The 26,188-nt window shown below is 38.9% G+C and overlaps 2 protein-coding genes across 7 annotated transcripts in view; both read right to left on the bottom strand.

The window, feature by feature from the left end:
- TULP4 (TUB like protein 4) overlaps nt 1-6,685 on the bottom strand; it is a 160,955-nt gene extending 154,270 nt beyond the window's left edge. For 2 of the 5 annotated variants that reach the window (XR_009968918.1, XM_062640787.1), the window contains exon 1: nt 6,379-6,685. The gene's annotated coding sequence lies outside the window, so the exon portion shown is untranslated. Of the gene's footprint in view, nt 1-5,916; nt 5,964-6,046; nt 6,121-6,378 lie in introns of those variants that run through there. The other 3 variants (XM_062640792.1, XM_062640790.1, XM_062640796.1) reach the window with 3 other exon arrangements.
- An 11,959-nt stretch (nt 6,686-18,644) lies between these two features.
- Nucleotides 18,645-22,427, bottom strand: GTF2H5 (general transcription factor IIH subunit 5). 2 transcript variants are annotated; one of them, XM_062640785.1, is made up of 3 exons: nt 22,409-22,427; nt 21,860-21,979; nt 18,645-19,046 (listed from the first exon to the last, which is right to left on the bottom strand). In XM_062640785.1, exons 2-3 carry the CDS (start codon nt 21,892-21,894, stop codon nt 18,866-18,868), a joined length of 216 nt encoding a protein of 71 aa, XP_062496769.1. In that variant the 5' UTR covers nt 21,895-21,979; nt 22,409-22,427; the 3' UTR covers nt 18,645-18,865. The 2 variants fall into 2 exon arrangements, with proteins under 2 accessions (XP_062496769.1, XP_062496768.1); XM_062640784.1 differs by having other exon boundaries at nt 22,300-22,421.
- Between the last annotated feature and the right edge of the window lie 3,761 nt (nt 22,428-26,188).

Genomic DNA, 26,188 nt, shown 5'->3' with positions numbered 1-26,188 from the left:
ATTCACCCCTGAAAGGTCTATAACTCAGAGGAAAAGGACTTAAACACTTAATCCTATGATTTCCGTTTGCTCTTAATATAAGTCTGTTGCTGCACTAAACTTTTTATTGTTGAAACAGACTAATTCTTGCTCATCGTCTATTATAATTGATAACAGGGCTAGCTATAAGTATCTTTAGAACAACCATGTCCCTCTCATAACTTTTTACACTCACAATGTTTTTACAGATACAGTTCATACACAGGAACATCACAGTCTTTATAAAAAGATACACTGCTAAGAGCAAAACTGGCTGTAAGTGGTTCTCAGGTTTCATTTTGAGAGAAATAGAAAGCATAAACAAGCTGGATGTTATTAGAAGTGAGAAGATTTTATGAAGAGTTCTTTTTTATATATTTCTCAGTAAATAAGAGTCTGCACACAAGACCTGATATTCCATACGTACGCATCAAGTACTCAACTTTATCCAGAGTAAGTTTCATATCAAATTTTACAAATTGAAAATAACAGGGGTGTACATCATGTAAAATTACAGGAGTGGAGAATTGTAACTTTTAAGCTGGCAACAGCCTAACTAAAAACAGACACTTCCTGTGTTATAGGATACTGTGGATGCCAAGGCTACTAAGGGTTCAAGAAGAGACTGCACAAATTCATCACAACCCAAATGATTAAATACCAAATCATCTGCCCTCAGAACCCTAAACTGCATCGTGCTAGAAACCAGTAACACCCCCCTTCAGACACTCAGCTATTTGCATGTCCTATGATACTCTTCCCTAGGCATATCATTCAATGTTAAAAACAAGATATTGATGTAGAAACAGCTCTGGTCTGAGCTGACACGCCATTCTTAAGTCCCTATTTTTTTGTGCCTGGGAAAAAAGAAGGTAAACTATCTAAAGCTGGTTCAACACCTACACTCTTCAATTCCCTCATTTCCAAACACTATGTAGGGCACTTGTATGGCAGCCAAGATATTTATATAGTAACAGCTCTTAATATACTTATATCACTCATAAGAGCTGGGGAAGACACCACAAATATATAACTTTTCCTCCTTTTCCTGTAGCTGAATTCACTCCCCCTTTCAAGTTGTGTTTAGTACTTTAAATAGCTTTGTGAGTAACATTTTTTGGTATTTTTATACAACATTAACTATTATCCACAGCTATGTTATCTTCAAGACAGGATCTGTGTTAGTCAATCTCCTTTTCGTGTATTTTATCCAGATTTTAGACAGGTAGCTCTTTCAGGGTTTACTTTTTAGTTACCCTAGAACTGAAAGAATTTCCTAAAGTCATTCTACCATTTCATAAGAATAGGGAGATCTGTTCTTTATCAAGCACAGGCAGCAATAACATTGCAAGTAATGCCTGGATGCCCAACAGACCAGAGTTTTCACTGTACTAGACACTGAACCCAAAACACAACAAAACTGAGAGCACTCTGTCCCTCTCACAATTCAAGAATTCTGTTTGCTATGGTGTTTCTCCAAACTAAAGAGCCTCCTGCAGACTGTGATGCATCACAATCACAGTGGGCAGCCAACCTGCTTCACATTAACTTTGCTACTTATCTTCAAAACACTGCTTTTCTATCATATTCATAACATACATGCAGAAAGAGTCTTTTCTTTGATATTGTGTCAAACACTTATGGGTCCTGCCTGTGTTGTCTGCTTAAATGGTGCCAGGTACCATTGGTAAAGTATTTACAGTAACTTTCTTTAAATGGCTGTGTGAATGGGTTTGGCCTTCTTCCAAATTTTACCTTGCAAATATTACTCAAACTAGTGAAATGAAAAATACGAAGTTTTTATTTAGAAATCAGATTAGCTGCAAGATTTGCTTCAAACAAGAGGAATCTATCCCACCACATGTACGAAGCAGCAGAAGAACTGACAGAATGGATTGATATTAGTACTGAGAAATGCTAGATCTTTATATTCTAATGGAAGAGTTAATCTTCAAATACATGCCTGACAAAGAGTACTTTGCACCAGACAAGGACGTTGGAGACTATTCAAACCTAGGGTACTTGCAAAGTGTATGGCTGGCTCTGCCAGCTCTGAAACTATGCAGAAGGCAACAAACACAAATTAATCGGGACCTCCATGCTATACAAAGAGCCCAGCTTTCCAGTGGGAGGCTCTCCAGACCAGCTTTAAGATAATCAAGGATATGATGTGCAGGTGAATAATACTAAGGTCTTTCATGGGTATTACCACAAAGGGAGAACTATTATAGACCATTTTAAAGATATCAAAGTTTTAAGTACTGTAAAATGATGCAGAGGAAAGCATTAGTTTAAAATAACACAACACAGAAATAATGGATCAAATACAAAAGCATGCGTCAAAACATGAGTCACACAAAAACAATGAACACAGAAATAGGCAAGACAACTGTTTCTTGAAACTGGCCATCTCAGAACATTTCCTCTTGGACCATTTTTCCAAATCATCTGAATCTACACCAATCTAACTGAAGTACACAGAGAGTCAACTGAAATCACTGACTATACCTGTAAGACTGCTGGCAAACATTTTGTTACAGTAGCTAAGCCTTCATCCTCTTTAATAAAAAGTTTACAACTTAGATCTAAGTTATATGAACTCATGTCTCAGGACAGCATTACAATATCTAGGAATACAGTTCCTATTCTATTTAGTATATAGTATACTATACAGTTCCCAAATTGTAATTCTTCCATTATCAATCTTTTATACATTTTCTAACTTTTATGTTACCCCTAAATGACAACACTTTAATGTATTGTCTTGAAACAAATAAATGGCTTTCTGTCCTATTTTGGAAAACATCAACACATTAGAAGATCTCAAGGCATAAACTAAACTACTAAAATGAGCGACAATCATCTGTGCACCTCAACTGATAGAGGTAGTTCGAAAACAACAATTTAAGAATGTGTACTTCATGCACCTCTAGCATCAGAGGTTTGTTCTGATACCAGATGCATTACAAAAATGCAACACCGAAGGTGACTGGAACTGGTGGTTCCAGTCAAAGAAAAAAAAAAAAAGAAATGTGAGATTCCATACCATTTCTAACAGCTCTGCAAGGTGGAAATGAATGAAAACCAGAAAGATATGAGAATACTGGCCACATAACTCACTCATTCACTTACCCACACTTCTATTTTTTCCTGACAGGTACCAAGAGACATTATGTACAAAGTCTCTTAGCAGTCAAGCTCCCTGGTAACTGAACTGGAGACGTGCGCCACATTACTACTTTGATCACCTTAACAAACACTGTCCTGAATCATTCTCTAACTCTTGAATGAATTTGGTTAAGCCTTCAGCAAGGTCTCTTCTGACACTAAGAAAAGTCAGTTCTACTTAAAACACTGGCTTAGATTACAACATTGGTATGGGAGGTACGGTATGAAATGACCTCAAGCATCATCAAATGAAATAAAAATGCTACAACATAAAATTGTACACACACAAAGGTGGGGGGGGGGGGTTAAACTGTAAAATATTTAAATAAAAAGTCTGATTTTATTGGTAGACCTTATAGATTTTCTTACAGGGATCACAGGTAGCTAATCATCACTTTATGAGCACTAGATAAGATAACAATAATTGCCCTTAGATAAGAAGAAAATAATTACAATGAATTCTTTTGTAAGGTGCTTTGAGACCTAGGAATGAAAAGTACTGCTTAAAAGCTGTGTACTATAGATATGCTTAATCATTACATAAAACAACTTTTTCTAGAGTCTAGTTATAAACAAAACTATTTTTGTTTGAAAGTTCAGCTGAACCAATCTTTTTTTTTTTATTATAAAAATGATTCAGTGAGCTAAGGGAAGTTGCACTACAACAGCTTTCTTGGTGTAAGTTTACAAGAGAACCATGGAAATGTATTAATCCCTTACTGAAGAAAATGGATTGAGTAATCTGAACTGTCCATCATGAGCTCAGTATAGTTCAACTTATGCAGGGTTTTTATAGAATAATGAGATATGTTGAGGGTTTCAGAATAAACATCTGTTGATTAGGTGAGAGCAAATTTCACAGTCCGTTGTTAGAAGCAGTGATGTGATGTACAAAAAAAAATACCCCACCATCTTTCCATGACAGTCATTCACAAGTTATAGTTGTCAGCTTTCTAAGCTATTTTTAATCTTATAAATATCTATCTATATACACACACACCAACCCACTACCTCCTCTCAGCCCCCAAGAAACTGATTATGACCTTCTTATAAAACTCCATTGGAAGTGTGTGGGGATATGCTGGTTTTGAAATAGCTCTACTTCACTTGACATTCACATTGCCTGTGAAAAATGAGGCCCACTCATGCAAATGTTACTTATAAGAGCAATCAGGTTAGGAGCTCTTGGCATGAAGATGTTTCTTGAATTTAGGATTGCAGGATCAAGTGATAGTTATCATCCCTAGGGAACACCACGATTTTGCCATTATGGAAAAAAAAATAAATCTATGATGGTATTACTGAAATAATTTTACCAGAAACTTGATGTAATGAGAAACCTGTTCTATTAACAAACCTAACCTTTTTATACAAATTAACTCTTTAAGCTTAAATAGAAATAGCTAAATGTTAGTGGTTCATATTCATATGATCATCCTCAAACTGTCAGTATTACATTACTGTTAAACATTTACTCTTTTAACCACGTACTTACTAGACTGCATTTTATTAAACAGTTATTTTAGGGTTTAAGACTTAAATTTCACAGATGATTAGTAAAAACAGACCTTAAAGAACAATTTTGCTATTTACAGCTCCAATACGTGTAGAAAATATTCACTGCAAATACCCTTTACCTACTTAAAACACAGTATGTTACTCATGAATCAGTAATTCTTGGAGAGGCAAATTTCATCCTTGCAAAATGAAATTAGCTATGATAACAATTACGTTTTTTAAGGAGACAAAGAAAAAAACATTTCCTTTAAGATGCCTTTGTCTTGTTCTTTTTTTTTTTTTTTAAAAAAAACATATATATCTAAGGCATGGAAGAAAAACGGCCCTTAAATACTAAACCATCCCATTTGACTCAGGAAGTCCCCTAACCTCAAATTGCTGGAGGCCTGGCTGCTTTCCCAAAGCTTCACAGCATGCTCATCCTGTTGTTATGGTGTTTCCTAAGCATCTGCTATGTACTGCTTGCAGAAACAGGAATCCAAACTCGACGAATCTTTCATCTGACCCCATACAGCTGTTTTAATTGCACGCTTTAACGCTTCAGTCAAATTTAAGTACTATATTGGCAACCGATTCCTACACGGTTTGGGGGAAACCTTTAGGAAGCCAAGGTGCTCGAACATGCTCGCACGCAGACATTTACTGAATGCATGACGTGAACACACAACACAAAAGAATGCGAAGTAGTTGCACTTGCTGGGCAAATTTTACCATATCGCCGGGCACATTTCCTGACCGTCTGCCCCGTATCCCGTCTCCCGGACAAAGGCGCGGCCGTGGGGGGATGTAATAAAAAAATAAAAAGGGGGGAGGGAGAGGGGAAGAAAATAACACTAAAGAAATCGCAGCGCTACAGGCAGTGCCGGCGAGTCACAGGTGATGCCGGAGCCAAGGCCATACATACATACATACACACACACCGCCGCCGCCCGGCTCCCGGAGCCGCAGGTACAAGGGAAGGAAGCGACCGGTGGGGTGGGGGCAGGAACGGCGCCGGGGCTCATCCCGGCCGGTGTCCGTTAGGGGTAACTGCCACAGCGAGGACGCAGCACGCACCGGACGCGCACGTCGCGGCGACGCGCCGGGAGCCCCGAACCTCCCGCACAGCGGCCTAGCAGGTGCCCAAAGGAACAAAAGCCAAACTAGTCTCGGACCATCCCGCCCCCGGCGGCGCTCCCACCCTGCGGCCCTTCCACCGCTGCCCGCACTCACCTCGGCGCGGTTGCGGAGCGGGCGGCGGCCACTCTCACCCCACACACTGCGGGCGGGCTCGCTCCCTCCTTCCCTCCCTCCCCTCTCCCGCGCGCCTCCCCCTCCCGGCTGTCCCGGCCCCGTCTCTCACCGCTACCTGAGCAGCAGCGGCGGCGGCGGCGGCAGCTGGGCCCGACTCCCCCGCCACGTGACCCCCGCCACGTGACCACCACACTTCCCCGGCCCGGCTCCGCCCCTGTTCTGTCTCCCGCAGCGCCGGGCGCCCCCGGGAACCGGAGGGCTGGGTGGTGGTTGATGAGCTCCCGACCCTCCGCGCGCGGAGCCCCGGCGCCCCCTGCAAGGCCAGCGCCGTGACACTGTAACGCGACGAGATAACGGCTCGCTTGGCAAGGGGAAAGAGCCGGCGGGACCAACGCTGCCGCCACCCTGTCCCTGTCCCCCTCAGCCCCTCAACCCCCCTACCTTCCTCTGAGGAGGAAATCGCGGGGTGCGTTACAGACAGCCAAGGCTGTACGTGGTAGTGAGCGTTACTTGATAACAAAGCGCTTAGAGATGACTTGTCCCTCCTACCTTCAGAGCTAACATGGAAGGAAGGAAGGAAGAGTTGGTGCACCAAGTCCCACCACACAGCCCTCCCAACAAAACCATGGTATTCCCGCATTTCTGCTTCCATGGAAAGCTACAGCTAGTGAACATCGTGTTGACCATGTGAAGCATAACCTTTGCTCCCAGAAAATGATGCTTACAAATAACACGTCAAGGGGGTGTTTTATGGGAGAGAATGCCTCTATCCTCAAACTTGGCAGTTCAGAATGCCAACACTACAAGACCTAGGGGAGCCCCAGCTAAAAGGGATTTGAATGGTAAACAAACTCTGAAGCTGTATTCTGGTATTTCTGTATTGCATTCAATGCACATTCCTTCAGAAAGGAGCAACAAAATGCCTAAACACAGAAAGTGTGAAATACTTAACAGTTCAAGGGAACCAGGAACAAACTGTAACTATCACCTCTAAAAAAGCTACCTAGAGCACAGTATATGGGGAGCCAGCCAATCCCGTGCTGGTTTTAGTAATCCAAATTTACTGACCATTTCAGAAACTAAAAAGGTAAATATTTTTTACACTGTCTTACAGCCTATAGCAAGAATGGGCCAAACTTTGTGCCAGAGGATCAGCTACATCTGTGAAAATCTGGAAGACTGAAGCCTGAGATAATGTGTTAGATCTAGGTATAGATTTCAACTGTTAATATAATTCTCATTTAGGAAAAAGTTGCTTTTTTCATAGAGGATTTTCAGTTGCATTACATAGACACTAAACCCTCAGGCATCTCTTAAAGGTAGAATAACAGTCCTATCGCTGAAGTGCAATAAGAAGTCATCAGTGAGTTAGGGCTCCATTTCTGGGTGCATTACAATAGTTATCAACTGGTGAGCTCTGAAGACCAGGGTTCCTGAATATCTGCAAAAGACAGCCACCACCCTTACTGGCAGGCTTACATTTATTATATGGGGATTACTTCTTCAGTAGAAAATTTTGAGGAGCTAAACCAGCTAAAACCACTGTATCACTCAGTTCTTGTGTTTAACTTAAGCCATGTGTGCCTTGGATCAATTCCCAATTTACAGGCCATAAGAAGTAAGTTCAGGTAGTAAAACAGAAAAACAAAACTTCCCAAAGAGCTGCAGCTTTAACCCCCTTTGTAATCTTGTCCTCTCCACCCCAGCACATTAGCTAAGAGTGTAACAGTGTTGACTACTAGTCCCTCCTCTCAGCTGTGTTAGAAGTTGCCTATAGCTGCCTTCCTAGTCACAAGAGAAAACTGTATGGTAGCTGTTCACCAGCCTCTACAAATTGTGATCCTGACTCTGAGTGATACCGTGCAGGAGTCCTACCTGTTCTGCACCCTATGACATGTTGAGGACTAAAGGAAAATACACAGGAAGATGGACTCTCTTATCATTGCTTCAGCTATCAACATCACACATAATTTTCAAAAAAAAAAAAAAGAAAACAAATTCACATAGAATTCACATAAGATTCTGAGGAACTAGAACCAGATACTTCAGGCTATGTTAAACATAGCCTATGTTAATAGGCTATACATAAAACAAAGCCTATAGCTATGTTAAACCTTGCAACAGAAGAGCAACTTTTCATTTGTATCTGTGAATCAGCAAGACCCAATTCCAAATCAGGACAGACTACATACATGTGCAGAAAGGAAGCAACAACAATCTCAGATCAAGTCCATGATCTGAGTGACTGGAACCCAGGAATATCCTTGCAGTTAAGACAAGGCCTAATTTTTCAAAGTGAAAACGTAAGTCAAAACCTCTGTTATTTACAGAAACAGCACATGCTCTTTTAACTTGCCTACAGGACACTGGTGCTCTGTAAATGCAAAGGCAGACCACTCTTAGAAAAATACCACTACTGTTCTGCATCAGTTTTGTGTTACTACTATTTTATACTTTTCTGTGACTTAAAGATACATCTCTAGGATAATCAAACATTTTAAAAGCCACTGAATTCACATTCCAAAGTATATTTAAAGATACATGCAAACCACAGAAATCTCAAAGCGGGGGGACAATGTCTTCCTTCACTAGTCTACTCCATCCCTTCCTCCAGTGTAATCAACTTGACCTAAAGCACCAGTTCATTATGTTATGGAGCTAACAGCAGAAACATTTCAATAGTCCAACTGCAACATTTAATGCAACTTCAGCAGTACAAATGAATAGAGACATTAACGTAAAATTGTGTTATCATACATGCAACATTGTTAATTTTATTATGAAGCCTTACACCACCACCCCCACCCCCCCCCCCCTTTATTTTTTTTAACTTCTTGGTATTACTGATGTAAAGGAAAGTTTAGATACCTTGACAGCTTGACTGGATAATAAAAGTTTTGTCAAGAAACTGTACAGAAAATTCTGTAAATTCATGTTTACTATTGGAATATTGTGAATTTAAGGTCAGAGGCAATAAGACAGGTGCCTTTTCAGAAGGAAATAAGCTCTGCTCATTTCAATCATGACCAGGCCTATGCTTTTATATCTTACCCAGCTGTACTCCAATATCTGTCCATTTCTATAAATGGTTAATTCCATTCCTTAAGGAACCAAAGACTGTCCCCTTTATGTCATTATTTCACTCCAGTTTTTTCAATCCTTCCGCAAAAAAAGGGAAGCTGAGAAATACCAAAATACCCTAAAATAAAAGAAAAAGAAGAAATTGTGAGTTGTCTTTATGTGTTGTAAGAAAAGGCAAAGAACACTTCACCTTGCGGAATGCTACCTCACAGGACCTAAACTAGAATAGATACTTAACTGTCTCATGTGTTCTTGTAGATGTCTCCATTGTTCTATCTTCCTCTTTTACCTCTATTTGGACTTCCAGCATGAATGACTATCCCACTTTTAATGCACTGGAGAGTTTTGCATGCAAACTTGCTCACTTTTTTCACCTGCAAATCTACTCACTCATACTTTTTTTCATATGCATATGAAGTTAACTCAGTTTTGTTAGCTCTATAGGCTTAACTGATTCCAAAAGGCATTTTCCTTTTGATGTACCTAACCTTGCAATTTTCCTCCACCACAGAAGAATGCATTAGAAACAGAGAAACAAGTCTGCTTGCCTGGGTGGATTCCCCAAAAGAGCAAGGATTTCTTCAGTAACTGAAGAGATTAACCAAACCCTCCATTCAACTGGCTGTTCAATCCAGCTTCCTCCTATCTCATTTTTTGTTGTGTAAGCAGCTCCAACCTTCCACATATATTCCACCCCACCTTCCTCCCTTCAAGGAGCTTAATGTAACCTGAACATTACAGATATCATCCCAGGATACTGAAAACTGACAAATTAAAAGCAACAGCAGTTTTGGGTTGTTTTGTTGTTTTTTTTTTTTTTCTTTTTTAATTAAGTCTGCCAAACCTAGCATATACAAAAAGATCCTGTACTTGTATTCAAGGAAGAACAGTAAGGGCAAGCTCAAAGTTATCCATCTGGTGTAAATGGCACAGAAGGATTTGAAAAATATCTTGCAGATAAGAACAGAAGCAATTGGGTAAATGGGAAAATTGGACAAGATACACTAAGTTGAATAGAAATTCAACATTTGTAAGATAACTGATGTGCCAAACATGGAAATTATTTATTGACTTTTTCATCTTTACTAAGTATTTCTTCCCTTTTTTCTTATAATCTTAAAGGTGAACTATACTTTTAAGTGGTGAGATAGTCTCACCACAACAATGTTGCTAACATCTACCCTTCTCAGAGAGAATTACTTTTCACAGCTCTAGCAGTAAGGCAGAAGTAAGAGTAGTATTGTTAAATGTAGTGCTCAGTATCACATATGATCAGGTCTCAGAAAGCAGCAGAACAACTCTCAGTAGTAAGTTTGCTGCATTTGGTAATAAGTTCACGTTTGCTTGAACAAACCCTTAACTGCTTTGCTAATATTTGCTTTGTATATTTATTACTTTTTAATGACTTTCTTACCAACATCTGGAGGAAATTTGAACTAATGGCTTGGCATTTTGTCTATGTTCTCAACACTTGCTACACAATTTACATATGTTTAAATGCCTGCATCATTAAAAAATATCAATCACTTGGCACCAGAGATCATACTTGGAATAAATTTCATTCAATACTTAATAGTGCACACAGAAGTTCTCACGTTTCTCTTATTTTTATTTTCATACTTTTAAAAGAAAAGAAAAATAAATCTATACATCACCCTTTACTTTTAAAAGAAATCTATACATCACCCTTTTCATTGTACATGATACTGCATTACTGCATGTCATCACAGACATTACAGATGTGTACAACTGTCATCATTACATACTGGGTGCCAGGATGAAGGAGAAAAGTACCAGTTGTGTTTTGAGTGTAGCAGTTTTTGAGACTGAAAAATCCAGACTTTGACATTCCCTCGACCCTAGAGTGGCAAGTTTCCAGCATATCCAACTTCTGATTCTCAAGGCGAGCCTCCTGACTAGTAGAAACTAAAACATTGGTAGAAGTGATTAATCTCAGGCTTGAGCAAGGATGAAGTATTGCCAATGCCTGACCACTAGTCTTAAACTTAGGCCATTTATATCAATCTTCTTTCCTTGTTTCTATGATTTGTTTTGGTCATGATCTTTATGCAACTATAATGATAACAAAAAATTGCACTACCTGAAAGCCTCCTTCACTGTTTCAAATTGAGAGGCATAGCGGATTGCTTCTTGTAGTTAGCAACTTTAACAAAAGGAGCTAGAAGAATAACTGTGCATTGAAAAGGCGGTTTCAGCTTGGTCTAGTTTCTTTTCATAGTTGTGGCAAACAACTTCAGGAACTACCTTGTGAAATATACACAGCCACAGAATCCCTCCTTCCCACACCCCACAGCTCCTTCTGGCTCAGGCTAAACAGGCAAAATGGCTTAAAAATAAATAAATAAATAGGTAGGTAGATAGACAGATAAAGCTACTCAAACCCACAAGGGGAAAGATATACTAGTTCCAAGACCTCAGGTTCCCTCGTCCTCCTCACAGCTCATTTCAGGTGTTTAGCTTTGCCCACTCCTCATCCCTCCTCTCCAGCTCCTCTCAAAGGCTGTTTGCATCTGCCTTTGCCCAAATGGCAACCTGGCCAGCAGCAAAAAGCTGTCTCAGTTCTTTATTACACTGACCTCACCATGGCTGTGCTTGACAACATCAATTTCAAATATTCCTTAAGAAGCCAAGCCTCTTTTTTCTTCAATTTTATACTAACTTTATAACCTTCCCAAAATTAAAACATATAGTTAGTCTCAGTTTAGACCAAAAGGAAAGTCAAATGCAGGGAGCACACTTCATATTACAGCTGAAGAGAGACTCTCTTCTTCCATATCTTAGTTTCAAGCTGGTTGATGACACAGAAGACTACCATTATTCCAGGGTTACTCATATCTGCTGAATCTCTAGCTTCTGCAATACCTATGTATCTAATGATGTACATACCACACACATGCAAAACACATTATATACCCAATAAAGTCGTCAGTGTAGGAGAAACCAGCTATTAAAAGGAAGCAAAACTACACTATCATTACACATGGAAAAAGCGGTCCCATGCAGGACAAAAGCAAGGCAGAATAAAAAGACATAACATTAAGAAAACTTGCTCTCCCAGTCCTCATATGTTGGCTCTGATGATAAATAGAGGACCTTCTATAAACCAATTAAGCTCTAGTTAATTGCAAGTACATTTTTGGATATAGAATTAAAATTAACTGGAGTGCAATTTATCTCACTTTTGTCCTTATGCTCCTTGTGATCTTGTTCAATTTCAGAATTAACAGGAAATGCTAGTCAGAAGCATAAAATACTCTCCCCCTTCTTTCCTACCTCATTATCTCTCATCCTATCTCACCCCTCTAGCTTTGAAATATCAGAACACAACACACAAAACGCTGACAGATTAGAGAGGTTTGCTTAGTATGTTTACCTCTCACTACTGATAGTATACCAGATATGCCAACATTGTAGAAATGTGCAAAAGTTTCTTATCTGCAAGCAGTCACTTCAGAGCTACAAGCATACCCATCGTTCTCCATGTCCTGTAATTTACAACAAGGTCCATCTTTCATGTATTAGAAAAGTGAGCAACTGTACAGCTCAGCCAGCCAATTCTTTCAATCTACAGTAATTCAGAAATTTTGCATGTTCTTTCTTTCCTGAGAGGCTAGTTTATGGCTGATCAATTACCTGTCAGTTTTGGTGTTGGGTGGGTTTTCTTTAATGTGTTTGAGCACAACGTTCCTGCATGAGTATTATGAGTCTGCTTTCCTTTTGGTAAAAGAAAAGTATTAATTTGAAAATGAGATTTCTTCCAGGAACCTTATTCTTGTTGTTACCAACACCTAAAATTGCTCAAGCACAAAAAGCTAAAAGCTAACAATACTAAAGTTTTCACTTTTTAAATTTATTCACTGGACAGAATTTTATAGTGCATTTCTATTCTGCAGCTTATCTTCTTATTACGGCTACACGGAGGGGAGAAAATTACTTTTTGTCTATACAAAAATACAATCAATTATATTCAAGGTATTATGTCAGGGGCTTTTTTCTTCTCTCATATTAAAACTTAACTGGTAGGTGTTGTGGAGTTTTTGTTTGGTTGGTTAGGGAACATACTGAATTTTACCTTTATGTAGGTGTAAGCCAGTAAAAACTTAACTTTTGAGAGTACTGAGGGAAAACCTTTTCTATACCTCATTTCTGTGTACTACTAGCAACACAATAGGGATGCAGAAATCTGCAGTGCAGACTGAGATACAGTAAGATTGAATAGTTGTTGTGTCTCCCATACAGTATGTTGCATGTGTTCTGAGGAACAGGTACCCTACAATCACATGCATTTTTTATGAGGGGGAAATAAAGAGGAAAAAAACCCCAACTTCATAAACGTTACTTCTGAAAGTATCAATAATGTCCTCCTGTGGTTTCCACTCACACACACACAAAAAAAAAAAAGGATGTAACTTAATACAGATGAACTCCTAAAGCAGGCTAGTGGTGTGGAAATACACAGACCTACCAGTAATGTCTGAAGTGAAGACCACGCTTCAGACACATCATTTTAAAGCACAGATAGAAAACATTGGATAAATAAACATCTAAGACATTTCAGAGCTAAAGATACTACATTCTAAATCCTCCTTCTGCAAATACCTTTCTCAAAGGATCCTTTGAAGTGGAATGTTCATCTCCAGCAAGAAGTGTATCCAGAGAGCAAGATACTAATTCTCCAAAGCAAGCTAAGTCTCTGACCCATCACTGCGCATGCTGCAGCAATTTTTAAAAAAGCAGTTTAAAATATTGCTAAGAGCTCCCCTTACTGGTTTGTCTCCAAACTGTTCAGTCTTCGGTCCTGAGAATCTTTTTATAGGAAATAAAGATGGGTAAAATAATACCTGTACGGCACAATTCTTCATTAAAAAAAAAAAAAGCTTCATAGCGTATTTCTCTCAGATACCCTAGTTTTAAAATTTCTTATTAGTTGTTAAATCACAAGACCAAAGGTAATGACTTAGTTTAGGAAGAATTTATTCTTCCATCATTATGAACTCAACCAATTTATTGAACCCTTAAGTTTGTGAAGTGTATGTAAGACTTGCCAAAGCCTGAATTACAAAACAAACATTGACACCCTATTCTGAAATATTGAGTAATACCTCATTTCACTGTAACCACCATCAGCTTTAATGGGATCATTTGTGGGATAATCAACAAGTCAATGTGGCAGAAGGATCAGAATCTGCTGTGGAACTGGGAACTGAAAAAGATTTATTATGAAATCTTATTGTTTCTTTAGTGGCCTACTGCCTGATTGGGAGACAAAATATACCCCTCAACCTGTGTTGGTTTATATGATTAAAGACTTGATTTTATCGAAAGAGATATATACACAATATAGATAAATAATATATAAAATATACAAATTATATATATAACATTTTTTATATATGGTTTTTACAGCCCTACTTTTGCAAGCTCAACCTAGGGGGTGACTAAAATTGGACACTTTTATGGTGTTAAAAGATTAAGATAAGTAATTTTAACAACACAATGAGATACCATTATCTTAAATTCACAGTAAACAATCCTGTTAATGCATAAAATACATGTTCTCTAGTTTGTTACTGAATACTTGAGATGGCCCTGCAGAGGTAACTTGAGTAAGAATAAATAGGCAAACCTGTTGTTATGCCATGTTTAAAACAAAAAATAAAAAAAAAATAGAAAGAATGGAAGAGATGCTTTTGAATACACCCTGCAGTCATGGAAAGACTGTGAAATAGGATTTCTTAATGTACAACAGCACTTCAAGAAGCTTTTGTATCGCACCTCACACTAGTCCTATAGCTCTCAGCACTGTGCTATAGAACAAAAGCCAAACTATCATTATAAGCACATTAAATTTCTAAACAAATAAACGAAACTATTCTATCATTCTACATTCCTAATGGATTTAGGTGCCTGCCTTTTCATGAAACAGGAGTAGGTTAGCTACAAAGTCAAGTCCACTCAATCTGGTTTCTCTCAGCTAAAATGGTGCAATTCCCTGAAGCATTCTCTATTTTCTTTCAATAGTTTTCTTTCTTGAGGCCACATCCATTGTTTCTGTTGATTGCTGGTTATTTCCTCCTTTATTGCACTGGACAATTATTCTTCCTGGGCTAACTGCTGTTCCAAAGGAGGAAAGGGGACTTGCATTTGTAACTGACTAAGAAATTAATTATAATCCCTCTCTGTACTGACTAACTCAGGGTAATCTTCATCATGCTGCCAACTCCCACATTAAAATTACTCTCTGAATTAGCTTATCATACAATTTTTAAAAGTATCTAAATATGTGACAGCATTTAGGCTTATTTGCTTTTGTGATACACTATGGCCGTATTAAACAGCTTTCTTTGAAAACCATTAATAAACAAACTTAAAAAATAATCTGAGGCTTGAAGAAACAAACAAAAAACAAAACAAGCAAAACCAAACCCAAACACAAAAAAACCACAAAAAAGTTAAATTTTCAGTTAAAATTAGGTACTATTGATTATTTTAATAGGAAGCTGTGTTTTCAGTTTCCACCCCTCTCTTTCCATTTAACAAATACCTTGATTGCAGTGTTCAAATTCTTACCTGCTGTAAATCTCTCATCTTTCTGTCAGATATTACTCTAGCTTCTCTATTTGTGTTAATCAAAGTGGCATTTTGGAGCCTGTTCAAAATTACAGTAACTACCCAAGAGCAACTGTTTATATCACAAACAAGTGAACTTGAAACCCTTTTTAGATGTACGTTAAATACCAAATAAGAAATAAAGTTAAAATAACCGTCCTTTAGGTAATTATCCTACCTACCATGCTCTTCCTCCTGTAGTTAAGATACTCTGAATTTGGACTGAAAGCAAAAAGCAAAGCACCAGCTCAACCTATAGCAGTGAAAGCCCATCAAGATAAAATCTGCTGCTTCAACAAGATGCCAGGAGGAGTCTGCCATTCAAGCTCTTTTTTTGCTGCTCAGGCAGGACCTGAGCAAAGTATACAGTCCCTGTGCCAGATAACAGCAAAAAACTGAACTTATTAGCTATGTATAGAAATGTTACGTTAACATATAATATTCCAAATACAGTGAAAGCTGATGTCCTCACCATACCAACTTCATTAGTGATACATGTATATATTTAAACAGATTTCCTTAATCTTTTATCCTCAAATGCTTCCAGCCTTTAATAAAGATACTCATAACACAATATTTCATTCTAAGCTCTCCTTATCAATAATATTTCACGCCTAAATGAAAGCCAGAGAAAACATTTAAAATCTGTAAGTGTAAATGTTAACTATCTCAGAGTGTCTTGACATTTTTAAAGCTACTATCTACTTTTCTCCCATCTGGGAAATACACATATATATACACACACATATACACACACACACACGTATGTATGTAATTTAAAAAGCATAAAGCATGCAAGGTCCAGGATTCTATACTTTCAAAAAAAACCCACAACAAACAAAAACCCAAAACTAAAACACAAGCTACAAAGAACTCAGCTCCTTAGACCCCATAAGGTGATACCAATTTGCTTCTTTTATCTTTTGTTTATCCTTCCATCTTAGAATCATTTAGGCCTGGTTAGGTTGCAGGAGGGAACTAGGAGAAAAAGATAAGAACTGCAAGAAATCTATCATAGATTTAAAAGGAAAATCACAATAGAAGTGTAGCACTAGAAATACTAAATAGAGGTAAGTTGCCCAGGCATAATTCTAACACGACTTTTCAAATACTGCCATTTGAAAAGAGAGGGAAGGATCAATTACCTTTCATCAAAATCTGGATGGAAAATAAAATAAGATCCCAAAGGAAGGATAATGAATAATAAATTGCATGAAGCTATCATGCCATGTAAAATTACTGATTATGTGTCAATTAAATAAGTATCCAATAATCTTCCATAAAATAACAGTTAAGAGGTCCATGTTAGACCAATGTCAAGAAAAAGATAAGAAACAACACACCATTACTAAAAGATTTCAACTTTTTGTATCAAATGAAGATGTGTAGCTGGTTCTTGATCTATGTGACTAAAGAAGCTTCCGCTTGTAAAAGGAAGACATGAAACAACTTGGATCAAACTCAATTGTTCTATACAGTCAGAGGACGGGTACCAGAGGCTAAATTCTACAGGGCTATTTGCTCAACTCCATGAGCTTGAATATATGCAATTCAGCAGAACTTTGGATAGCTTTTTGATTAAGAACATCTAATGAAACTTTCTCCTGAAACTTTCCTATTACTGGGGAAAAGAAAATAAAAACCCCAAACAAGAAGAACAACCAACAAACCAAACCCACAAACTAATCTGATATCCACTGGACAAGGGAAAAAAAAGAAATGGTCTGAGAGTTGGTAGAAAACCCTGTTCCTTATAAAAGCCTTTCTATTTACACTTGTTTTCCCCCAAAAAATAAAAACATGGCATCTGATGTACATGAGCAGCTCTGAAAACCAAGCTTCCATTTGAAGTAATATTGTAGAAGTCTTGCATTTGTAAAAGATTACTTAAAGATTGAATAAATTTGACTGTTTTGAGTAGGAATTAGGCTGAGAAAAGGTAGTATGTGTTATTCTGCTTGTTTCTGTAATCTGCATCTGCCATATTTGTAGACAGAAATCTTCATAGGTTTTATCATCATACACTAGCCAACTTACTAAATAAGCCAGGGTCTGGGATAGTAAGGTACAAATACAGCATAAAACAAAAGAAAAAAAAAACAACAAACAAACCAAAAAAACTATGAAATTATATGGCTTTCTCACAGTGAAGTGCAATAGGGAATGCAGAACTAAACTGAATTAAAAAACCCACATACAACAAAAACCCGACACCACCAGAAAAAATAAAATAAATTAAAAAATAAAAAAAAATAAAAAAAAATCAAACCCAGCTTTCTTCACAGGTAGACCAAACAAGTCTTTATTTCCCCTTCCTGATCACATAGGCTATTGTGACTAAGTATCAGCTTCAGTGTAAAACTAGAAGCAATTATATCTAAAGGATTGGTCTCCCATTCTCCCATTTGTTTTACCCCTTTAATTTGCTATTGTTGATATGCAAGTAATCGGTTTAAAATTAAAATGCGATGATCTGGGTTAATGTTTTGGGGTTTTTTTTTGTCTCTACCTCCTCATATGCCCCATTCCCCTCTAAACTCCTAAAGTCCCACCACCACTCTCCAAACCCAGAAGAAAACAGAAAGCGTAGCCTCAAGTAGAAGTAGACAAGTAGCATGGGGCATTTACAAAATTTGGGGGGGGGGGGGGGGGGAAACGACGACACAAAACAAAAAACCAACAAAACAAACAGCTTTCACCAACTTTAATTTTGGTGTATAAACCCTACTAAGCTAAAGCACTATCTGACCATGCCTCCATCTTACGGAGATGTTCCATCAAGCATAGAGTATACTTTAACAGACATTCTTTAAATTATTTCAGTCACACTATAATCAAATTTTATCAATTCCACAGGAACATAACATGTCAGGGGTGTTCTTATAGCATTCCAGTACAGAAACACTAACTTTTGGGTCATACCACCTTGCAAATAAAAAAAAAAAAAAAAAAAATGGAAAAAACAGAGAGCATGCATCAAAAATTCTCTAGTCAAGTTCTCAAGTTTATGATTTTAAGGATTTTAATAAAGATATCATGATTTTTTCAAACTTATAAATACAATTCAAGAGTATGTCTATGAAAATGATCCATTTTCTAGAGTACCCACTCCCATGTGGAACTTAGTAACCACAGTGTATTTATTAAAATAGTAACAATCCAAGCTATTGAAATTCACTATTCCAAAACTTGCAGTAATCTCATTTCTCTAGTCTTTCTACTTCTGAGTAACAGGAAAAGAGTTCTGGTCCATTAACTCGCCCACTCTCTCCTGGAGGAAGTTAACCAACTCAGCTAATACAAAGACGTGAGTTTCATCCAGGTCCTGTATGATGAACTTCTTTCCCAATGCATTTGACTCATCCAAGTAGAGCAGAAACTGCTTCATTGCTGGGTCGCTGTAGAGACAAACACAAGTCAGATCCCACCTCACGGTAGTAAGATAGAGCTCAAAACCAACAGAAAAACCACCATTTGAAAACACTGCCAAAGTCTGATGGGAAATCAGTATTAATTTCAAGAGTTGCTTACAACTTCATGAAGCCTTTGAAGAAGTTGTTTATTTCACAATAGTAAATGCCTGGGTTACTTTAAAGATAAACAGATAAAGTCAAATGAGAACATGCTGCCTGATTAGCAGACAGCATCCCTATGCTGATGTTTAAGTAGCTTAAAAAAAAACAAACCCAAAACCAACCAACAACAAACCAAACCAACACTTAAATAAGGCAAGTCTGAGCTTGTATTTTTATCTTCAGTAATAGAAACATGGTTTATGTTTTCTTAAAGCATATTTTTGTTTAAGAACAAACAAAACCCAAGTGAACACTGATCCCACTCAAAGTGGTACAGCATAGAGAAAAAATAGTAATGTATGTATGAATTGTACATTTATCAAATAGTGACCAAACAGTCTTTTTTATGATGTTACCTCCTAAGTTAAATTTACAAGTTTAGAAGAAAACATTTTGGAAGTATGGATATTGCAGGTAACTGAAACAGCTCCATTATACTAAGCAGCTAGTTAAAGTGGTTCCTTGATCCACTGAAATTTTGACGCGTTCGGGCAATATCATTCTGATACTCTTTTTTACAAACCAGGAAAAGCATGTTCTTTGGTAAAACTTAGTATTTGAATGCAACAAGTGGTGAATAATATATGCAAGAAATTGGAATCAGGTAGCTCTGGACACTTCAAAATTATTAACATAGTTGTTTTGGCAACACAGTAATTCTTAAAAAGCATTTTTAAGAACATAAAAATCTTTAAAGAAATCCTCTTCAAATCCTTCCTTTTAAGCACAAAATAAGGACTAATTCTCCCTTACCTAAAAGTATATATGGTGTAACTCAAAAAACAACCTTTAACATTAGCCTCAAACCTGTAGAAGCATGACTAGAGTAAGATGAGTTTTCAAAGTAGAAGGTAATTTTGAGGAAAGGAGAATGGGAAAGTTAGCAAGCTATATCCGCTTTAGAAGAGATATTTATGTACTCTGGTATTTAAGAAGAGAAACCAAAGAATTGACAAAAATCAGATACCAGAAGTATGTGATTCTCAGCATTCTGCTACATGCCCCTTTGGATGGGTGCAAGGAGGTTTAATTTTTGCTTGTTTCATTCTGCTGTACTTCAGTGACTGACATCAGTAGTACTAGCTTTTGTCCTAGCTAGGCGGTATCCAGAGACTGGTTTTCACACAATCAGCATACAGAGCTGTACTCACTACCAATAGGTTTATGTGTCACAGCAGAAACACTTACCTCATTACAGTACTTGAAGATTACAATCCTTGATATGGTGCTTTCAAAAAGCACCAACATGGAAAAATACCTGCACAACATTTCACTATCTTATTTTCATTATTTACACATTCAGAAGTGGGTTGGTTCAGTTTTTTGCACTGCCTGTCCATTTGGTATCGTAAGCATCCTCAAAAAAATGGGTTGTAAAAAACTTGTGTCTGAACTGTAAAGAAGGGGACAGATTTATAGTAATTCTGCATCTTCTCCCTGAATGAAATTTTGTGCCAAATCAAAGGTCACCTTTATGCAAAGGTGGGGAGAAAACAAACAAAACCAAACCAAGAGCTAGCAAAACCACCTCAAAAGTCAGTTTCCCAGGGAGCTGCTGAAAACATCTGATGGCATAACAAATGCTACAGATTTGTTATCAGACAGAATGATTAAGTTCCATGCTAATACTAAGTGGTACATGGCCATGGAGCTGAATAAAAACACTCAGATCTTTAAATATGTGTAAAATAAACATATAAATTACAAAACAAAACATTTTGCTAGCATCTTGAGATTTCAGAACTTCTTGCCTTGTCATTCAAGAATTCTGAGCTCTGAGCATCTTTACATAATCAGCTGCAGGCAGGCATTTTTTTGTGCTTCAGAGGTTTATTAATGTACTAGCATGAAGCCAAACTTGAGTAGACAAGCTTTTCATTATAGCAGAGTTCTGAACTGCTCACACATAGCCATCAGACATCCAGACTTCAGCTGGCTAATGTCCAATCAGCTCAGAAGACAGATATTGCAAGATCACAGTTTTATGCAGGCAGATCACAAGCGGTTCAAGGTTCTTCCACTTTAGTGCAGTTACAAGTGTACAGCAAAAATGTTATATAATGCTACGCAATGATTCTACAAATCCTGACCGATGGTTCTTTCTACTCTGAAGGTTAACTAGTTATCCAATTCTTAGTCATGTTTACTGTATATACATGGAAAGCTTACTTTCACAAACTAAAAGAGTGTTCCTTTTTGAGAATCAACTACAAACAGGGCCCCATATCAGCCTTGTTGGGATTTGGACTGGAGTTGATGAAAAAAAGAAAAGAAAGGATAAAAAATTATCCCTTCTTCTACAGCCAGTAAAGAAACACACTGCTCATTAACAGCAACACAAACCCCCCACGTTATTTGTAAGCAATATAATGAACAAGAGGGTACATCTAATGGTTAAGCATAAATGGAAAACAGTATCTTGAAAAGAAAAAAGGAGTTTAGAATTAGCATTACCTACAACTGCCTCTCCTTCCCCCAAAGGCCTCATTTTTCTCATATGTGCTCACTCAGCATCACCCCTTCTCACCATAACTCCTTTTTTTGGGTCTAGACTCTTAAGTTACATAGAACATTTCCAGCTCTAAAGAAATAAGTAGACTTCGACATAACAAGAGACAGTAAGTGCTGTTACTAACCATTCAACCAGCACACCTTTCAGAACATTCACCATCTTCTGAGTTTTCTCACAAACGCTGAAAGGAAGAGGTGACAAGCACAGGTCTTGCTTTGGGCTTCACAGGTAAACAAGAGTAAACCTGAAAGCAAAGGAAGCAACGCCTTGGTTGAACTCAGCGATCCTTCACGACAAGTCACCTCTCCAGGACCCGCGGTGCCCGGCGACCACGAAAAGCGGCGGGGGCCTGGAGTGGCGCGCAGGGACAGGCCGTAGTACCAGACCTAGCGCAGGCAGGACACTGAGCTGGGAAAATTAAAGGCCTTCCCCTTTTCCCCTCATCCCTAGAAGCAATATGGGGACTTCTGCCCCCCGCCAGCACCTCCAACAGCTGGAGACAACCACCCACAGCGGCCTTGCAGAACGCGGCCTGGGCGAAGGGAAGCAAGCCCCAACGCGCACCTAGGAATGCCGGGGGCTTCTCCTAACCGGCAGATTCCACCACTTCTCAGGGGAGCCGCTCTCTCGCTCCCGCAGGCCCCTCACCTTCCCCTGTGCCGCTGCCACCGACCGCTTCCCTGACGACGGAATGCGCAACCTCCTGTTCACTGCAGGGGGTTTACTTGTTTTCCTGGTTTAGTATTTATTGCTGTTTTCACGACCTCGGACTCGAAGTCCTTTCTGGCTCCAGCAGCCCGCAGCGGCAAGCGCGCCTCCTCTGCCCCTCGGCCTGGGCCTGCCGAGCGGCTCTGTCTGCCGCTCCCGAGATAACAGCGGTGCCTCGGGCCTCGCCTTCGTCGTGTGAGTGCAGAAGTGGGGACCTGTGGGTTTACCCCTCTGGAAAGAGGCACAGTTGTTACCACTTTGCTTCCTGGCTAGTTAGATGTGACGTTGCCCAAATCTTTATTATTTTTAATATGCCCTAGTTATGCAGTTGCAACTGCCCCACGCTGTGGTGGTTACAAACTTTGGTACCGCATAGGCCCTTGTAGGAGTTTGTTACTGGCTGCCTAGTTCAGGGGATTGTGGCACTTGCTGTTTATTGCGGCTACATGTTGTGGTTAGGTAGAAGAATAAATGTTAGTACTGTGGTTCTGTGCATAAAGATAGTAAAGCCATAGATTGGAGGCGGGGGAGATGTCTCCAGAGGGCTGGTTATTAATGCCTTGGAAGTGTTTCATAGTGTTACATATTCTCTTGAAGTGAATGACAATGCATAAATACAATACTGGAATAACAGAACCCAAAAAAGTGTTCTGCTGTGATTGTGGCAGTGCTGGGGTAGTCAGGGAATCATGGAACGGTTTGTGTTGGAAAGGCCGTTAAAGATCATCAAGTCAATGTAAACGCATTAATGCAGACAGTGGAGTTTTACTTACAAAATATGAATTTCACATTACTTCTGCAATCTATGCAAAACCAATTTTTGTGTATTTTGTGATTGTTAAAAATATTTAATTTTTTTTTTTCTGGATTTTGGCATAATTCCTGTACTAAAAATACTACACATTCTATCTACTAAGACTTGAGATTAAGTCTTCAGCAGATGTGATATGCAGAACTTGATTGTTGTTGTAGGTTGCCAAGCCAATTTGTTTATTTTCCTAGCTGAGGGAAGTTTTTCTCATTGAAATCAAATGTGAAGGCAGTAACTTTGGCTAGTATGTAAAATGGCAAATACACCTGAGTGGTAGAAAGAGGAATTGGTGCTTTTGCCTGGCCAAAATCACCCTGGTTTTCAGTGCTTGACTTTGAACCTCACTGTGCAGAGGTTAACATACAGCCTTTATCATTGGTCTAAAGTGCACTGTGTCTTTATGGTGCTTCCTGAATAGTCCTACTTTTTCAAAGAGGCAAGGTAATATCTAGAATGTATAAGAAAGATGCAGTGTGCTTCTCTTAGCTCATCTTCCAACCTGTAAAATGTGGAAAATTCAATGCCTTACATCATATGTATGTCAGAAGAGTAAACCATTTCTGAAGAACTCGGGTACTGCTTTCATGGAGATTTTTGCTGTCAAGGAGATTCATGCTTTCATGCGGTTCAGAACTTGGGTATTCTACAATACAGTAGGTGGTTTTGATGACTGGAAAAAAAATATAGCTTGATTTCAGCATTCAGTGAATACAGTCCAATTAGTCTGTCAGTAATCTGAGTCTTCATAATGATGGATTACTAAGGTCTTAATTTTAGAACAGGTTGTGTTCCTCATGGCCATGGCTAGGTTTCCATTCTTTTGCATGTGTAAGAATTTTTCTAGGACAAGAGTCCTTTATGTTTTACCTGTAAGCATGCCCTTTAGAGTTTCATGAGCCCATGGAGTCAGACATTTTAGAACCAATATTTATTAACTGTAGAGTTTTCACATTCTCAAAGTGTTAGTTGGATTTGCCCTTTTAAAGGAAAAAATATGTAGTAGTAATTCTTTGATCCTTGTTAGTCAAAATAAAAGACTTTATTGCTAACAGAATCAGTTACATACTTTGAAAGCATAAAGTTCATTACTGAGTTGTATTAAAGTCGTATCATAATGAAGAATGTCTTGATGGACATATGTCCTGGGTTCAGCAGTAGCAGTCATGTTTCTCCTTCTTGGTAGCTGGTGAAAACGCCCGATCTCGTCTGATCTCGATGGACTAGAAATCCATTGGGGTTTCCCCGCGCAGGTTCGAATCCTGCCAGCTATGGTGAACAGCTCAAGTACAGCAGCATCGTTAGAGAGTTCTGAAGGTTTTGAATGGCCTTTGGGTATCCTTGGGACCTGCCTGCTGATTGTGATGGGGATCAGCATGTTGGCACAAACACAGGCTGTGTTCTACCCACAACCATTTTGTCTGATCTCAAAAGTTAAGCAGAGTCGGGTTTGGGTCTTGCCTGGGGTTAGATGACGATACAGGGGGACCAAGAGATTTTCCCCAAGGCTGGACAGTCACGAGTGGTAGGGTGTGTGGGACAGTATGGGCAAGTATCTAGTCCACTGGGCCCCTCCAGTGCTTTGGAAGCGTCGGAGATGGAAGGCAGCTGTATGGAGTCCCCAGCAACAACCGTCAGAAACTGCTTAAGGGGACAGTGAATTATTTTAAGCCTGGTGGGCCCATGGCACTTCAGGCCATCAGAGCAGAGATGCAACATAGAGATGGACTCATGATCGAGGGGTGGACTTAGCAATGGACACTATTGCCCAGGTTATTCATGAGTGTGAACACTGCACACAGTCTCTCCTGCTCTGGAAGACTGTTACAAGAGATGGAGCCTGGCATCATGGACCAGATGGACGCAGCAGCTTTATAGCTACTGGTCCATGCACTTAGATAAGAGTGATGGTATATTGAAAATGTGGGATCTGAGCATGACGTGAATGGTATGGAATAAGGGGTGGATAATGTCCTGGGTTCAGCAGTAGCAGTCATGTTTCTCCTTCTTGGTAGCTGGTGCAGTGCAGTGTTTTGACTTTCGGCCTGGGAAGAGAGCTGATAGCGATGTTTTGGTTTGGCCAAGGACTTTGTGAGCCTCATGCTCTGCCAGGGAGGAGGGGAAGCCAGGAGGAAGCAGAGACAGGACACCTGACCCAAACTGACCAAAGAGGTATTCCATACCACAGCACGTCATGCCCAGGATGTAACTGGGAGTTAGCCGGAAGGGCTGGGAGTCTGCAGGGTTGGAGGATGTATCGGTCGGTGCTTGGTGGGGCTGAGGGGGGCGAGTTATCAGTTGGCTGGTGCTGAGGTGTTGCATTCTCTTCCCTTGTTAGTTCCTTTATCATTATTGTCATTGGTGGTAGCAGTAGTGATTTGTGTTATACCTTAGTTACTAAACTGTTCTTATCTCAACCCATGGGAGTTTCATTCTTTTTGATTCTCCTCTCCGTCCTTCCGGGAGCAGGGGGAGGGCAAGAAAGGGGGGGAAGTGAGCGAACGAATTACCTGACTGGGTTTAAACCACGACAACATATGACTTTATCTGGTATTTAAGGGAGAGTTACGAAGAAGTAAGAAAGGAAGCTGACAAGGGAAGTTAATTAGAGATACATTCTAAAACCAAGACACTGTATCAGACACTGCTTTAAATTTTTATTGTAATTGAAATGAAGCCTAATAATTTAAGGAGTTCATAGACTTATTTAATTAGAGCACTTTATATAGAGTTAGATGACACAAATATGGTTTATTGTGACCTTTGCTGTAAATCACGACCTTTGCAATCATGACCTTTGTATTAAAAGGACTGGGGAAAAAACTGCTACAGGTTTTCTGCTGTAATTCTCAAATCAATCATTGCTTTCTCTCTTTTTGTTTGTTTGTTGTTTTTTTTTTTGGTGTTTGTTTTGTTTTTGTGTTTTGTTTTTTTTTT

This window comes from Pezoporus occidentalis, unplaced genomic scaffold (genome assembly GCF_034315485.1).
Source record: "Pezoporus occidentalis ecotype Australia unplaced genomic scaffold, CSIRO_AGI_Poc_V1 ctg67, whole genome shotgun sequence".
NCBI classification, from domain to species: domain Eukaryota; kingdom Metazoa; phylum Chordata; class Aves; order Psittaciformes; family Psittacidae; genus Pezoporus; species Pezoporus occidentalis.
The sequence above is the reverse complement of the archived record's forward strand: the minus strand, read 5'-3'. Positions and strand labels throughout refer to the sequence as shown.

Coding starts and splice junctions, on each gene's coding strand:
- GTF2H5 (XM_062640785.1), bottom strand. CDS start 21,894: ATGGTGAATGTTCTGAAAGGTGTGCTGGTTGAATG. Junction 19,047..21,859: donor AAAGGTGTGCTGGTTGAATG/GTTAGTAACAGC, acceptor TTGTCTCTACAG/CGACCCAGCAATGAAGCAGT.